This window comes from Prunus avium, chromosome 4 (genome assembly GCF_965620075.1).
Source record: "Prunus avium chromosome 4, drPruAviu1.hap1.1, whole genome shotgun sequence".
Taxonomy (NCBI): Eukaryota; Viridiplantae; Streptophyta; class Magnoliopsida; order Rosales; family Rosaceae; genus Prunus; species Prunus avium.
In genome coordinates, this window is record NC_142287.1 from 34,821,016 (window position 1) to 34,835,405 (window position 14,390).

General features: G+C 38.5%; 6 protein-coding genes across 7 annotated transcripts; 1 reads left to right on the plus strand and 5 right to left on the minus strand.

Annotated features, from left to right (window-relative positions):
• Window positions 1-120: 120 nt before the first annotated feature.
• On the minus strand, window positions 121-1,363 carry LOC110754862 (nudix hydrolase 15, mitochondrial). The gene is made up of 3 exons (XM_021955986.2): window positions 1,098-1,363; window positions 844-986; window positions 121-670 (listed from the first exon to the last, which is right to left on the minus strand). Exons 1-3 carry the CDS (start codon window positions 1,306-1,308, stop codon window positions 329-331), a joined length of 696 nt encoding a protein of 231 aa, XP_021811678.1. The 5' UTR covers window positions 1,309-1,363; the 3' UTR covers window positions 121-328.
• Window positions 1,364-2,588: 1,225 nt separating this feature from the next.
• LOC110754848 (nudix hydrolase 15, mitochondrial-like) lies at window positions 2,589-4,184 on the minus strand. The gene is made up of 3 exons (XM_021955967.2): window positions 3,560-4,184; window positions 3,330-3,472; window positions 2,589-2,979 (listed from the first exon to the last, which is right to left on the minus strand). Exons 1-3 carry the CDS (start codon window positions 3,765-3,767, stop codon window positions 2,668-2,670), a joined length of 663 nt encoding a protein of 220 aa, XP_021811659.2. The 5' UTR covers window positions 3,768-4,184; the 3' UTR covers window positions 2,589-2,667.
• A 471-nt stretch (window positions 4,185-4,655) lies between these two features.
• LOC110754650 (nudix hydrolase 15, mitochondrial-like) lies at window positions 4,656-6,560 on the minus strand. Its single transcript, XM_021955754.2, has 4 exons — window positions 6,055-6,560; window positions 5,789-5,931; window positions 5,055-5,174; window positions 4,656-4,960 (listed from the first exon to the last, which is right to left on the minus strand). Exons 1-4 carry the CDS (start codon window positions 6,398-6,400, stop codon window positions 4,736-4,738), a joined length of 834 nt encoding a protein of 277 aa, XP_021811446.2. The 5' UTR covers window positions 6,401-6,560; the 3' UTR covers window positions 4,656-4,735.
• A 1,130-nt stretch (window positions 6,561-7,690) lies between these two features.
• LOC110755302 (uncharacterized) lies at window positions 7,691-9,321 on the plus strand. The gene has a single exon (XM_021956487.2). The coding sequence runs from the start codon at window positions 8,036-8,038 to the stop codon at window positions 8,912-8,914; it is 879 nt and encodes a 292-aa protein (XP_021812179.2). The 5' UTR covers window positions 7,691-8,035; the 3' UTR covers window positions 8,915-9,321.
• Window positions 9,322-9,660: 339 nt separating this feature from the next.
• IQD9 (IQ-domain 9) lies at window positions 9,661-12,778 on the minus strand. Of its 2 annotated transcripts, none has more exons than XM_021956365.2 (6): window positions 12,611-12,778; window positions 12,105-12,217; window positions 11,615-11,746; window positions 11,088-11,315; window positions 10,457-10,570; window positions 9,661-10,370 (listed from the first exon to the last, which is right to left on the minus strand). In XM_021956365.2, the coding sequence occupies exons 2-6, from the start codon at window positions 12,177-12,179 to the stop codon at window positions 10,035-10,037; spliced, it is 885 nt and encodes a 294-aa protein (XP_021812057.1). In that variant the 5' UTR covers window positions 12,180-12,217; window positions 12,611-12,778; the 3' UTR covers window positions 9,661-10,034. The 2 variants fall into 2 exon arrangements, with proteins under 2 accessions (XP_021812057.1, XP_088108655.1); XM_088252529.1 differs by lacking the exon at window positions 12,611-12,778 and adding an exon at window positions 12,451-12,574.
• Window positions 12,779-13,762: 984 nt separating this feature from the next.
• LOC148295305 (aspartic proteinase NANA, chloroplast-like) lies at window positions 13,763-14,389 on the minus strand. The gene has a single exon (XM_088252458.1). The coding sequence runs from the start codon at window positions 14,387-14,389 to the stop codon at window positions 13,763-13,765; it is 627 nt and encodes a 208-aa protein (XP_088108584.1).
• Between the last annotated feature and the right edge of the window lies 1 nt (window position 14,390).

A 14,390-nucleotide genomic window follows, 5' to 3' on the forward strand; every position in this document is an offset into this window, starting at 1 on the left:
TGTGTATAATAAATTCTTGCTTTGAGGGTTACACTGATCTTTGGGTTCATGGCATGGCAATATTTCCAAGACTAAGAACTTTGCATAAACTTGATCATTACTTATTATAACATGTGAGAAAGTAGTGAAGAGAAACTGCTATAGAGAAGGTTTTCGGTCTCTGCCAGAGATATGCATAGTGGAATATCTTAACACTTCGAAGACTAAGCTCAAAGTCGATAGATATTGACTCAAGCAATGCTGGTTGTGAATACGATGACATAAAAACCTAAAAGTCGATAGATATTGACTAAAGCAATGCTGGTTGTGAATACGATGACATAAAAACCTATGGCATGGGGGCAGTGTTCTGAGCAACATCACTCCAGAATTTCGGCCTCTGCTCAGGAAATTGTGGCTGCCTTTGGTACACAATTGATGCAGTCCTTATAAGAATGCCAGCAGTTAAAGCCCAGATGACATACTCTTTACCATCTGCTTCATAGTTAAAATAATGTAACAGATACTTGGCTCCCATCCATTCTCTCTCCTCTGCTCTCCTATTCTCATCCTTGAGAAACATTTCTAAGGGAGCGTAGAACATTGCTTCCACTTCTGCAGCATTTGGAGCTGGACTAAATGCTTTTATGTCTGAAAGTAGGCCAATTACAGGAACCACAGCCATACCACGCTGCACATGTATAGCAAACACAAAGCTAACCATGAAAATTTGAAAATCTTTAATATGATCATTCAAGAAGCTCGCATTTAACGATGCATGATTTGTAATTTTTTTATTTATTCAAATGCATCAATTGTAGTTTTAAAAAACTAATTACATTTGTTAAAAAGTCATGAGCTAACCTTGGTTACAATGGGTGGAAGAACGGTGATAACGTTGACTAGGGAAGGGTCCAAGCCGATCTCCTCCTTGGCCTCCCGAAGGGCAGTGTCCACGTCATCAGCATCCCCTTCCTCTCTTTTCCCGCCGGGGAGCGCAACATCGCCTGCAAGTTTCCAACCAAACACACCCTATCTCTAATTAGTCTTTACAATGCTTATACTGGTAGGTGGGTAGGTGGGTAGGTGAGGCCGATCATGACCATTTGACCACTCACCGGGGTTAGTAGAGAGAGTTGAGGTTCGCTTTGTGAGAATGACGTGCAGATCGCCATCTTCCCCTTTGAACAAACACACCAGAACCGCTGCTCGTTTGCTCGAACCGGCGGCAGTGCTGGCAGCAGCTGCTGGACCCAGTTTTACTGCTTTCTCGGCGACAAAGTTTTGTGCTAAAGCTTGGAGCCTTTGTTCAACGCTGCCTGAATCCATTACTTTCTATGTTTTCTCTTTCTAAGATAAAAACAACGTGGGGTTATGTATAGCACTTGGCCTCGCTTCCCAACTACTTAAGGCAGGCACCAACCCTATTTTTATTTACCACCCAATAATAATCACCTAGACGGGTGTGGGCCTTTACCACCCAATAAAAATAATTTAATTATTTACCACCTAAACTTCACTTTTAGTGCTATTCTAACACCTCCATCAGCTTCTGTTAAATTTTCTGTAAAATATGGGATTGTTTTTAATTTTCTTGACATTTAATATCTATTTAAAAATTAAATAAATACTAAAAAAATCCTAAAAGAATGAAAAATTGAAAACAAATTTAACAATTGGTTCATCGCTTATCTCCCCCACCCACGACATCCCCTTTGGTTCATCCCTAACTGCTTAAAACATTCGGAAGCTCTTACGAAATTCTATGAGGTGTTTAGCTGAAGGAGGTACTGAAAGTGTCCTTTAAATTTTTGTTGGCAAGATTGTTGTTTTGTTTAATTTTTTTTTTTTCTGGGCTATTAATCCCATACCGCTTTTACATGGGAACATTTACACTAAAATATCTATGGTCTATTGTTGGAGCATAAAATTTCGGATCCTCCAACATATAATGTTGTAATCAATGTTGAGAAGCCGAACATCATCTTCAATTGCCAACAATGAGGGGGTACTTGCAAAAAAACACTCGAACGCTCAAGTCAATAGAAGTATAATCGCAAGAGAGTTAGAGTAAAAGTTGTACCGTCTCTTTGAATGCCGGATAAAATGACCTTTTATAAGCAGTGGAGTCTTAGACTCCAAGTTCCATGGGTTCTCCATGATCCACAATCACTCCATCATAGGCATAGTAGTGGGTGATTTTGTGGGCTTTGCCTTGTGGCATGAAACATGCTAGCCTTTTATATGGGCATATGACATGTTTGCCTTGATAGGCCATGACCATCAAGTCCCACTAATCTCACGATTTCACTCATGTGTGATCATGGATAGACAATGAAACATGTTGCTTAATTGTATTTCCACTTCCTCAAGTTTAGGGTGCTAATGGATTGATTTCTTGGGGAGTAATTTTTGCACCCACACAATTTTGAAGAAGCTTGAAGCTCGGTTGAACTATCATATATGGATGCAATTTCGTTGCCTATGGATTCTCCTAATTATTTTGATTGAAATGTGCTGTTATCTTGTGTCTAATAGATTATTGCTTTATGTGTTGCACTGATCTTTGGGTTCATGGCATGGCAATATTTGCGAAGACTAATACTATGAACTATGCACAAATTGGATCATTGTCTAAGCTCAAAGTTGATACATATTGACTCAAGCAATGCCGGTTGACATAAAAACCTAATTCCAGAATTTCGGCCTCTGTTCGAGAAATGCCGGCTGCCTTTGGTACACAATTGAAGCAACCCTTATCAGAATGCCAGCAGTGAAAGCCCAGATGACATACTCTTTACCATCTGCTTCATAGTTAAAGTAATGTAACAGATACTTGTGTCCCATCCATTCTTTCTCCTCTGCTCTTCTGTTCTCATCCTTGAGAAACATTTCTAAGGGAACATAAAAAATTGCTTCAACTTCTGCAGCATTTGGAGCTGGACTAAATGCTTTTATGTCTGAAAGTAGGCCAATTACAGGAACCACCGTCATACCATTCTGCACATACATAGCAAACACAAAGCTAGCTTTACTTCCCAAAGAGGGAGAAGAAAAATACAACTAAAAGAGTTTCTATTTTCAAAATCTGTCAACCACCATAAAAAATGAAAATCTTAAATATTTTTTCACTGTATTTTTGGTGCAATGCAAATAGAAGCTCCCATTTAAAGATGCAAAAGTTGTAATTTCTTTTATTAATTTTTTTTTCATTTTCTTTTATTAATTTTTTTTTTGTTCAATGCATGCATACAATAATGGTAGATTAAAATAACTAGTTACATTTATCAAAAACTATATTTACATACAGTAATGTACAATTGTACAGCTATGATGAGTTATGAGCTGACCTTGGTTAAACTGGGTTGAAAAACGGTGATAACGTTGACTAGGGACGGATCCAAGCCGATCTCCTCCCTGGCCTCCCGAAGGGCAGTGTCCACGTCATCAGCATCCCCTTCCTCTCTTTTCCCACCGGGGAGCGCAACGTCCCCTGCAACCAAACACACCCTATTTCATGCTTATGCTGGTAGGTTGGTGGGTGAGGCTGATCATGATTCATGACCATTTGACCACTCACCAGGGTTAGAAGAGAGAGTTGAGGCTCGCTTTGTGAGAATGACGAGCAGGTCGCCCTCTTCCCCTTTAAACAAACACACCAGAACAGCCGCTCGTTTGCTCGAACAGGCGGTGCTGGCAGTAGCTTCTGGACCCGGTTTGACTGCTTTCTCGGCAATAAAATGTTGTGCTAAAGTGTGGAGCCTTCGTTCAACGCTGCCTGAATCCATTTACTTTTCTATGCTATCTCTTTCTGAAACGACGTGGGGTGGGGTATGTATAGCACTTGGCTTCGCTTTTAAACATTTGTCTTCAACAAATAATAAATAAATAAATAAATAACAGTGCGTAAAAAGTTATTTGGAAGGATCCTTAAAAATAAGGTCGAAGCGCAGCTGAATTATATTAAAGTCTCAGCTCAAAGTTGATAGATGAGTAACAATAACATGACGACGTTAAACCTATGGCTTGGTGTGGTGCTATCCAATCCTGAATTTTGGCCTCCGCTTGAAGCAGCGGTTATCAGAACGCCAGCAGTTAAGGCCCCGATGACTGATTTCTCGAGTCTGAAATGTTGGGCTAAAGTTTGGAGTCTTTGTTCAATGCTGTATGCCACCTATTTTCTATGTCCTCAGTCTCTCCAAGACAGATGTAGAGGGAATAGCGCCGTGGGAATATCGCTTACCTTCCCTACTAATAGGGTGGGTGTGGCTCCGACAAAACCGCCGACGTTCCCATAATTAGTTTTTCAATTTCGGCAGGAAACCGCACCAAATCGGGGTGAACTGGTCCCGTAAATTGGACTGCCGACTGCCAGAAAACAGGCCAACCGGATCAACGTTGGCTAAATTGGCCAACCTACCTACTAACTGAAGGCTGGCACACAATAAAAGAAAATAATTTAACCTATTCCTTCACCACTGCATTTGTTTAGTATATTATTGATCTTGTAGAAAGGTACGTGCTTCAATCATAACTATACATAAGAAGAGTTCAGATTGATGAGGCTGAAAATTTGAGAATCATAAGGCCATTTCGCATCACCACAATACGAAAACAAAGTTTAGAGGGAAAGAAAAATGCCTGCCCTGACTTAAATGTTCCTATTATTGAACAGATGGTGCATATTGAGGTAAATATTATTGCAGGAAAGATGATCATTTCAAATACAACCCAATACACAGTTTTTAAAAAAAAATTACGGAATCGTGGTATTTCTGTCTACAACTCTAGGAACCTTGTAAATGGGATTCTGCTCCACAAAAGGTGGTGAGCGTTTGTATACAATTGATGCAGCCCTAATCAAGATACCAGCAGTTAAGCCCCATATTATGTACTTGTTGTTCTTGGTTTCATAGTCAAAGAAATGAATCAGATACTTGTTTCCCATCCACTCCCTCTCCTCTGACCTCCGGTTTTCATCCTGAAGCAAATGTATACAAAATGATCTTTTAAACAGAATTAACAGAAAATTGTATTGCTTTAACTCGGAGAGCAATGACACTAAAGGGACAAACCTTGATGAACATTTCCAATGGAGCATCGAATACGGCTTCCACTTCAGCAGGATTTGGAGCAGCCTTGAATGCTTCCTTTTCATTGAGTATGCCAATAACAGGGACAACTCTCAGTAGGTGCTGCGCAGAAAGCCAATGGTAGCTAAATCAAGTTCCTCATATATCCAGAAAGCTTTTCCAAGTTGCAAACCCTACACCGAACTTTGCAGTACCTCATATGAGGACAGGTCATAATGCCAATATGGTCATCCTGCTCTTCCTCTAGGTACCCTATCTTTGTAAGTCAATCCAAAGCACTTAACCAACAAATCACACTAACCACCCTGCTCTTCCCCTAGACTAACCTCCAAAATTTTCGAATACCTTCATCTTTTTAAGTAAATTTTCAAATGCCGAAACTAAATAGCTGTCTCAGCCAGACAAATTCTTAGAGCTCCTCCAATCTACCAATGTAACTGCTCATTTTTCTGGAATTTAAGACCCTAAGCCTTACATTCAAACTCATTCGGTTGCAAACACAAAGTATAAGATATGTTGTGTCTTTCTTTCTAGTCTCAACTGAAGTTCCCAACTTTCAACTATAGAGAAACTCAGGCATTAATTTGTAATTTCCCAAACAACACAGTCTCAATTGTACAAATTTCAGTTCAATGAAGCAAAAATTCATAACAAATAATAACCACATAACAATAATGAAATTAACAAACGAACAATCAAAAAAGAAAACTTGATACCTTAGACAAGAATGGTTCGAGAACAGTGACAACATTGACAAGCGAAGGATCCAAACCAATCTCTTCTTTTGCCTCCCTTGTTGCCGTGTCCCCATCATCTTTGTCTCCCTCCTCTGTTTTCCCACCTGGCAAAGCAACTTCACCTGCCAAAAAAGAAAAAAAAAAAAATATGAACCCCAAAAACCAATCTTTCGGATTTCTATTTTTTAAATATATTCCTCAGTTTTCTCAGGAACCAAACAAAGGGTACCCAAAACTCCACAAACCCGAGTGAGTGGACAGCTTTGATGACCTCTTAGTGAGAATGACACGCAGATCCCCAGCATCCCCTTCAAAGAGACAGAGCAAAACAGCTGCTCTCTTGGGTCTGAACCTTTCTGGGTCTTGTGCAATTGGGGTATTAGATTCAGCAAAACCCACCTGCGACACAACCTTGTGAGCAATTTCTTCGTTTCTCTGCTCCTCAATATCATCGTCGGAGGAGAAAGGAGGTGGCTTGTAGAGACGGAGCTGTTGGGCCAAGGCCAAAAGTCTCTGTGACCCTACACAAGAATTGGCCGGCTCCATGAGTAGTGGAGGTGATGTTGATAGCCTTCTCAGGAGTGAGATCATGGGCTGTAGCTCTGCATAGTAAATAGTAGTAGAAGAAGAAGACTAGTTATTGGGGTTTGTTGGTTGTTTCACTCGGCAAATTCAGCAATGGTACGGTTGATTATTATTTACGGTTGAACCCTAAATGATTATCAGACCAAAAACAAAAAAACCTAAATTATTATTATTATTATTATTTATTTAAGAAAATCGATATTATATTATAATTTATTTAAGTACATTCAAAGATTCTAACCAAGATCAATAGGACTTTTGTCCAAAACAAAAAAAATCAAGAGGACTAGCTAAATAGCCTACTCTCCTCTCACAGAGTGATCGGAAGAACCCTTATCTCTCATAGAGCATCCTCTCCTCTATATTCCATAGTAATAGATAAAATAAAATAAAATCAAGAATTACAATCCTCAAAATACATGTTGCAATTCATTTTTAATAACAACACAGCTAATTCGGTTTATTTGTGGTATTTACATAGTCGTTTTTGGCAGTGCTTGCTTAGCTCAAAAAGTGAACAATGTTTAATTTTTCTTGTAATGTATTTTCTTTGAAATTTGTAGGATATTTATTAATTAATTTTGTCAAGGATATATTAGTAAGTGGATTGGACGAGTAGGCTTTAAAGTGCAATAATATCAAGTGGGGTCGTGGCACATGTGACATGCCATTATATCGTCTTCTTAAGTTGTAAGACCGACAGAGTACCATATGGTTACACAAGTTGTTTTCTTTTTCTTTACAACGATTCTCTGCGCAGCTGCGCATGCTGTCCTCCTTCTGCACGGGAACAAGATATCAGCCCAACAAACAAACTGTTAACATTTTGTAGTTCGAAACCTCACTTAGATCAAAAGGGCTTAATGGCATGTTTATTATCCGTAATCGGATGAGGATGAATTGAACACAAAAGTAATCCGTAATAGAAATTCAACTCCTTATTTTGATTCTGATTACGGATTAATAAATACGTCACAAGTTTAATAGGGTGCATTGATATTATATGCTCTTCTTCTTTAGTTCTTACCATAAAATTGTCCTTGCCGTCAGTTCATAATTAAGCCCCTAAAGTCTAGGAGGGTCCCCAAGAAAAAAGGTAATGTGTCTAGTTGACTAGCTTTTGAGGACAAGAGCTAGCTGATTAGAATGTACATGAACTCCATCCAAGAAAACCAGACTCACCAACACATATGATTGAAAGTGTCCCTGTCGTTTGAGGAATCTTTACTATATAGTCTGCCTTAGCACCAAACGTATCACTGTTGGGTTTTGGCTTTTGGCTCTGTGACTCAAAACCCAACAAGAAAAAGAGACTTTACAAGTAAACTAGAGTTGGCGCCATTCCCGTTTGATACAAGGAAGAAGGGGCTGAAGAAAGAAGCCTTCTTTTTCTACATTAATGCCATGCAGCCTGTGCTTAGCTTATAACAGGTGATCTTTATGATCTCTTCTGCTTGAGCAGATTTTGTCATGCCATCTCTGTCAAAGATACCTCTCATTTCCTTTAGTTCCAGTCAGCTCTGATCAGAATTCATAGCTTTTGTCCTCGTTTCTAATTCTATCATTAACTATATTGCTAGACTATTTGCACCACTATCTTCCATAAACTTGAGAGGAAGAAAGGGAGAGAAGAGAGAATCCATGAGTCACCTACAAGACATTCTGCGTCTGCAAATGTTACAACAGAGAGGATCAAAGAATGAGGAACAAGAAAATGAAGATCAAGATCAACCAGAAGATGTTCAAGAAGAAGAACAACAATCACAGAAGAGACTAATTGGTCAATATCAGCATGTTCAAGAACCACCAAACTATGGAACATTAAATGGCAAGATGTTGAATACCGACATGGCAAAATCCTCCAGGAAAAGTTGTTACTCAATGTCCTCTTCTTCTTCACATTTGGCATCTGAACAAGCGGAAATCAACAATGCGAGATATGGGAAGATTGTAAAAGTTCATGGAGGCCACATTGTCCGATCCACTGCAAGAAAAGAAAGGCACAGCAAGGTGTACACTTCCAAAGGTCCTAGAGACCGGAGGTTCCGGCTGTCAGCTCCGACTGCTATACAGTTTTATGATGTCCAAGACCGCCTTGGCTACGACCGGCCAAGTAAGGCCATTGATTGGCTCATTGAGAAGGCCAAGGCAGCAATTGAGGCTCTGTCTGAGTCTGAACTACCTGGAAAAGAGTATGACTGCACTAATATCAACAACTCTGCTCAACAGACAGAGCAAGACATTGAAGAAGAGAGTATGCATCAGTTTCAGCATCACCAGAGAAGCTATGGTGGTGAACCAGAAAAACTGAACAATGTGAACAGTTTTAAAGAACCAGTTCTTGATCACCACCAGTTAAGTTCAATGAACTATGCTGAAGAAGCCCTCAATTCTGCCTCAAGTTTATCAGATTCCAAAATGGAGGTGGCTTGGTTTCAACGTTTGATGGCTTGGAATTATAATGCAGCTGATGGAGGAGAAGGCTGTCCTTTCAATTCATCCCATTTATATCTGCAATAGCCATATGTCTTAGCCAAATCCAGTTGCTTCCTCACATTAGTTCTATTCCTGCATAGGACTTTGCCTCAGGTAGATTACATGTTCAGAATGTACTAGAAGAATCTGGTTACTTGATCTAACAAGTCTTTTGATTGTGTTTTCAGTCTTACAAAATTGTTTCCCATCTGCTACTAAATTTTCCTGTTACGTGTCTCTTGTCTCTATCAAAACTATTCGATCCCATATCATAATGCTGGTGAGAAAACCTCTCATGTGTTTTAGGTGCCAACAGGGCAAAAAGTCAGCAACCTAGTCCTGCAAAAACAAAAGGAGATTAGAGTTGCAATTATAAGACCATGAAAAGCCTCGTTTAACAATTGTGTTTTCCATTTTCTTAGTGGATAGAGATAGTCATGTCATGTCAACTAGGCAAGCATTATTTAGTTCATCCTCTTTTGTAGGCGAAGGACGAAGAGTTTAATGAACACATACATACAGCTACCCTTTTGAACCTATCTCGTTTGTGCAGAGCACCTAAAGGCTTAGACTTTGATTTAATGATCGTTCTTGTGGCCTCGATGCTCATCTTTTTTTTCTTCGAATTTTACCCTTCACACAAAATCTGGTTGATTGAAGAAAAAGCTAAATCATATATGATACTGAATTCAATAGTCAATCAATTTAGAAGAATAATGATGTAACACAAAGTAATTCAAAGATCAACACTTGCAGCAGCATAAATCACTTCAGCCTGCTGGTGGAAAATGTGAAGAACAACTGTAGTAATTACTAATTACAATGCGCAAAAGCACAGTATAATCACCCATCAACAAATAGATTGTCTATTTACACCATAAATATAATATTTTCCTTCTTTAAGAATATACATCAAAATGAAGAATAGGGAGAAAAAAATCATAGAAGGATGCTCTGGTCAGTCCCAAATCCAGGTCCTGTTCGATAATCCTTTACTGCACGCCCAAGCATATAACTTCCACACCACTCCATGTACAAGAATCAGAAATGACCGCCTATATTAAAAAATGGATCCTCCCTCAAATTTCTGCAGTTTGAACTGATAACATACGGAAGACATTCTTATTTAGTCTCTACCGTTGGCCCAAAACCAGCAAGTCAATATTTATTTCTGAGTGTTCCTCTCTTCAGTTTTAATGCCCTCTGCACGTGCAACCGGTTTTACTTCATCTGCTGTGTAAGACAATCTCCGAGCCCTTGTAGTTCCCTTACCATTTGATGAAGGGAGCTTGACTGAAACTGGAGTTTTTGGCGTTGGTGAATTTGTGTTTTTACCAACCTTGCTAGCTTGCTTACTCAGTACTTTCTTTGGGCTAGGTGACTGCACACGGCTTTCCCATGGACGAGCAGCAATCCATCGTTCTTTCCAGCTCCAACCCCAATTAGCTTTGCCAAGTTCATAATTACCCAATCCTTGGCTCTGACTACAGTTGGCCCTCCACTACAAATCATGGAAATGTGTTTTCATTCTCAATTGATTCTAGGGTCAAAACCAAAGGATAAAGTGCATACAAGAAAACAGTATACCTGATGAGAAAAGGCATATGCCATAGCCCGCTCACGCTTAACTGCTGCCTCTTCTCTTTGATATATCCTTGCAAGAATTTCATCCATTGTTTCGGATCCACCACACCATTCCGCCTGTCATCCATTGAGACAATTACTCAGAAGCGTTAATTGAGTTAAAAAAGCAGTCATAAAGTCAATTTATCTAAGGACAACAAGGTATCAAAAACAATCCTCATATGGCTGTTCTCATGCATCTGATCTTTAAGAGAAAACCACATAACAGATCTCAGACAACATATGCAGAGATTTGGAATAACAAAGCACAAATGCCAAAAGCTTGTCAACTTGTATTATGTACTATCTGATGCATTTCATAAAAAAAGTCAGTTATTAAGCAATCAACTTTACAAATAGATGGACTAAACTGAAATAACCTTAAGGCAACTAAGTAATTAAATGATAATAGACTTTTAACAATGAAAAATAATGTTGTGCAAATGCTGTGTGAGTGTGATCATGAGGGCTTGAGGCTGATTATGAGGTGATGATTCTGTGCACAAGTGCACCACGATTAATGAAGAAACTTGCAGAATCCTGTTGTACATTTTAAATCTGACATGTTCTTAGATGTGGGAGCTGGTGGTCTCACCTCTATGTCATGAAGCTTCGCCTCAAGTTTATGTTGATTCTCTAATTTCTTCTGCTTGATCCGTCCTTCCGTTACCATATAGAGTCGACGAGCTCTAATCTCATCCTGTATTCTGCTCCATGAATGAAGATAGCTCAATGTAGTTGTGGCTTGCTTTGTAACAGGATAAGCTTGGGTCAGTATTTGCAATCGAACAATCCCTTTCAAGCGGCGTAAAGTTTTTCTCGCCTGCAATGGGTGAGAGAAAGTCTTAGGAAAACAAATCCAGCATAACAAAAAGTGCTCCTTCATGCATAAATGCCTTCAGATAAGTTTGAATTTTCATCTGAAGCAATAAAGGACCAAACTGCTACATAATTCAACAAAATTACCAAATCCTCATTACTGATGAAACAAGAAACTAGAAACTGTTCACCAAATAAGCAGAGCCAAACTAGAGACATAAAAACAAAATTCCAAAGGATCATCTGGGAACAAACATAGCCAGTGTTGACTTTTTTAATTACATAACCTGTAATTAAACATACCACATATGCACGGAAAGCAGTCTGAATTCGAATTGCAGCTATTTCCTCATCTGGCAATCCAAGATTTTTACCATTTGAAAAACTAGACTTTTTCAATTTTATGGAATTTGATTTTCCATTAACTGAAGGTCCCTGTCAGAAAAATGTAATGACGGGTGAGAAATTACAATTACATACCAACATCAATTTTGAGATATTACATATAAATTCCTAGTAGCAACCATACCACTAAATCATAAACCATGCATTCACTTATATGACTAGGTTTAGTTTAAAAAGTTTTTACTCAAGATGCAAACTAGTAATATAACTCGTGTGTATTGTGACAGCAACAGAGAATGTAATACCTTCAAGTATGTGTTGGATAAGCAATAATTGTAAGATAGTTATAGCATAAATTAGAAACCTAAACCATCGTGGACTTCATTGCTTAGTGATATGTAAGATGGATGCGCTCAAGAACAACATTTCAATTTTGAAGGCTCTATACCTTCAATCGTTTTGAACTGCCATCCTTGGATTTCTTTAAGCCGATTAATGCCTTAAACCAATATCCAGAACCCATACCTGATAGTGAGAGTCTGTCTCCAATTTAACATAACCCTGAGAGTTAAATATGATCACCATCAGCATTAAGCAACGAACAAGGAATTAACTTTAAGCATGCAAAAATGGTACTTTTATTTTCTCTTTCCTTGGAAATCAATCCAACAGTTAACGAACAGATACGAATCAAAGTAAACTAAACTGTTGACCAAAGAAAACCAATTGAAGTCAAATGCAAGATAAAATCTTTCAAAGAATTTGTCACAAACATTGTAAACTGACTTCCATACCAATATGCTTTCTGTAAATTCCTTATATATTTAGCAACCAGATCCCACCCATGTCTCCCAAATGCACAAATGGGTATCCCCAAATCCCACTTGCCAACTCCCAAAGGAAGGCAAACAATGCAAAACCAAACAAAACAGCATCTGGGTCAGACTCACATACCAGAGAAGCAGCTTGAAAAAGTTCCAGAAGACACTCGTTTTAGGAAATGGGTACTCAAGATTTTGGAGGAAAAAGGTTGTGGCAATTGTAATAGAAGCAGTAAGGAAGAAGCAAGGCCCCTGAGAAGGTGGGAGAGAATAAAAGGTGGGTGTGGTGTAGATTGCCATGGCCCCTCGTCACCAGCCTTTTTCTCACCAAATAAAAAATAAAAAATAAATATATATATTTGTGGAATTTATAATTATGTTGCCATATAATATCATATAGAAATCTTTCTTTTTGGTTTTTTTAGTTCTCTCTCCTTAATCATAGGCTCAACCAACGCTAATACAACTCATGAAGGTTAACGTGTTTGTGTACGTGTGGTTGAGGTGGTGGTTGGGTTTTTGTCATTTTGAGAAATCAACAAAAGCAGGCTACAGCGATAGCAGAACAAATCAATATCACTGTCTGACGCAGATGGGTTGCCTTTCTATTTATCTGAATCTTGTTTTTGCAGATTTCTACATATTCAATCAAATCCTCTGTCTTGCTTCAATAATTTTATAAAATTAGAAAAATAACTTACTTTTTTAATTAAAAATTATGTACTTTAATAAATCAAATCCCTCTACAAGCAGAAAAACTTATATGAAACAGGGACATAACTGCTTTGCTAATTCTGGCCAATCACGCTATGTCAAGTGAAAAAGTTATCACACGTGACATAACATGATTGGCGGGGATAACAAAACGGTGATATCCCTTTTGCGCAAGACTTCAAACCTATCCAAAGCATAATTACACACGTTTTTCACCTCTTAAAAGTGTTGGTAATTTGGTAATATTGTAAAGTCAGTCCAATGCAAATATGCTTTGTAGCTCAGCAGATGTGGGTTGAATGAATTCCAAATGTAATTTTTACTCCAAAAGGGAAAAAAACAAATATCTCCAAATGATTAAAAGAATTATACGTGCAATAATGCAAGCATATCAATACAAGGCATCATTATTGTGCCTTAACAGCCATTCCACTATTTAAAACATGATCTGTAATTTATCTGGATGAATAAATCATTTATTCCAAAATCATAATATATTTCTTTAACAACACATTTGAAATTTATTAAGAAAGCCATTGAGTTGTCTAAAGACTAAAACCAAGAGAGAAGCTCAAAAACTTCTAAGAACTACGAAAGCAATCCTCTGCACCAAAAAACAGCTTAGCTTGTAGCTTTTTGTGTCGTAGATGAAACGGTAATTTGTCTGCTGGTATGCTCCGATAGCATTTAGACCTCTCGGATCATTTCCAGGAATAATAGCCAAATAGAATTGCATATTTCCAGAAGTACCTTTTCCAATAAGAAAAGCAGATTCAGCATCCAAGATAATGTCAGCATTGTTTTGGAGATGGAATGTGATCACTGGGAAGCCTTGAAAGGCTTCTTGCTTCAACACCTCATAGCAAAGCTCAAAAGGTACATCCCCACTTGGCACCCTTTTCACTGTGTCCCCATATCCTGCAAAGACAGCTTCTAAAGCTCTGAGTAAACTGTCATGAGCTGCCCTTCTAATGTGACTAAATGCAGCACCAGAATCAATTATGCTGCCTCCACTTCCATCTCTTTTAATTTCAAATTCTTGCTCTGGTATGTTGAGCATGTAGCCGTTGACATTTATTCCTATTAAGTTTATGTAGTATAGTACAATGTTGTTGTTTCTCCTTAATTCTGTCACGCTTAGGTCGGGCCCTTGCTCTATGTCTGCACCAAATCGAATGAATGAACTGGTGGCCCCCATT

Bases quoted from the DNA above. Each gene is read 5' to 3' on its own strand.
- LOC148295305 (XM_088252458.1), bottom strand. From the start codon at position 14,389: ATGGGGGCCACCAGTTCATTCATTCGATTTGGTGCAGACATAGAGCAA.
- LOC110755302 (XM_021956487.2), top strand. From the start codon at position 8,036: ATGAGTCACCTACAAGACATTCTGCGTCTGCAAATGTTACAACAGAGA.
- LOC110754862 (XM_021955986.2), bottom strand. From the start codon at position 1,308: ATGGATTCAGGCAGCGTTGAACAAAGGCTCCAAGCTTTAGCACAAAAC. The intron at 987-1,097 runs GTGAGTGGTCAA...GGAAACTTGCAG, and splicing joins AACTCTCTCTACTAACCCCG to GCGATGTTGCGCTCCCCGGC. The intron at 671-843 runs GTTAGCTCATGA...ATACATGTGCAG, and splicing joins TTCCACCCATTGTAACCAAG to CGTGGTATGGCTGTGGTTCC.
- IQD9 (XM_021956365.2), bottom strand. From the start codon at position 12,179: ATGGGTTCTGGATATTGGTTTAAGGCATTAATCGGCTTAAAGAAATCC. The intron at 11,747-12,104 runs GTATAGAGCCTT...TTTTTCTGACAG, and splicing joins GCAGTTCAAAACGATTGAAG to GGACCTTCAGTTAATGGAAA. The intron at 10,371-10,456 runs GTATACTGTTTT...CATGATTTGTAG, and splicing joins CATATGCCTTTTCTCATCAG to TGGAGGGCCAACTGTAGTCA.
- LOC110754848 (XM_021955967.2), bottom strand. From the start codon at position 3,767: ATGGATTCAGGCAGCGTTGAACGAAGGCTCCACACTTTAGCACAACAT. The intron at 3,473-3,559 runs GTGAGTGGTCAA...GTTTGGTTGCAG, and splicing joins AACTCTCTCTTCTAACCCTG to GGGACGTTGCGCTCCCCGGT. The intron at 2,980-3,329 runs GTCAGCTCATAA...ATGTATGTGCAG, and splicing joins TTCAACCCAGTTTAACCAAG to AATGGTATGACGGTGGTTCC.
- LOC110754650 (XM_021955754.2), bottom strand. From the start codon at position 6,400: ATGATCTCACTCCTGAGAAGGCTATCAACATCACCTCCACTACTCATG. The intron at 5,932-6,054 runs GTTTGTGGAGTT...CTTTTTTGGCAG, and splicing joins AAAGCTGTCCACTCACTCGG to GTGAAGTTGCTTTGCCAGGT. The intron at 4,961-5,054 runs GTTTGTCCCTTT...CATTTGCTTCAG, and splicing joins CATTGGAAATGTTCATCAAG to GATGAAAACCGGAGGTCAGA.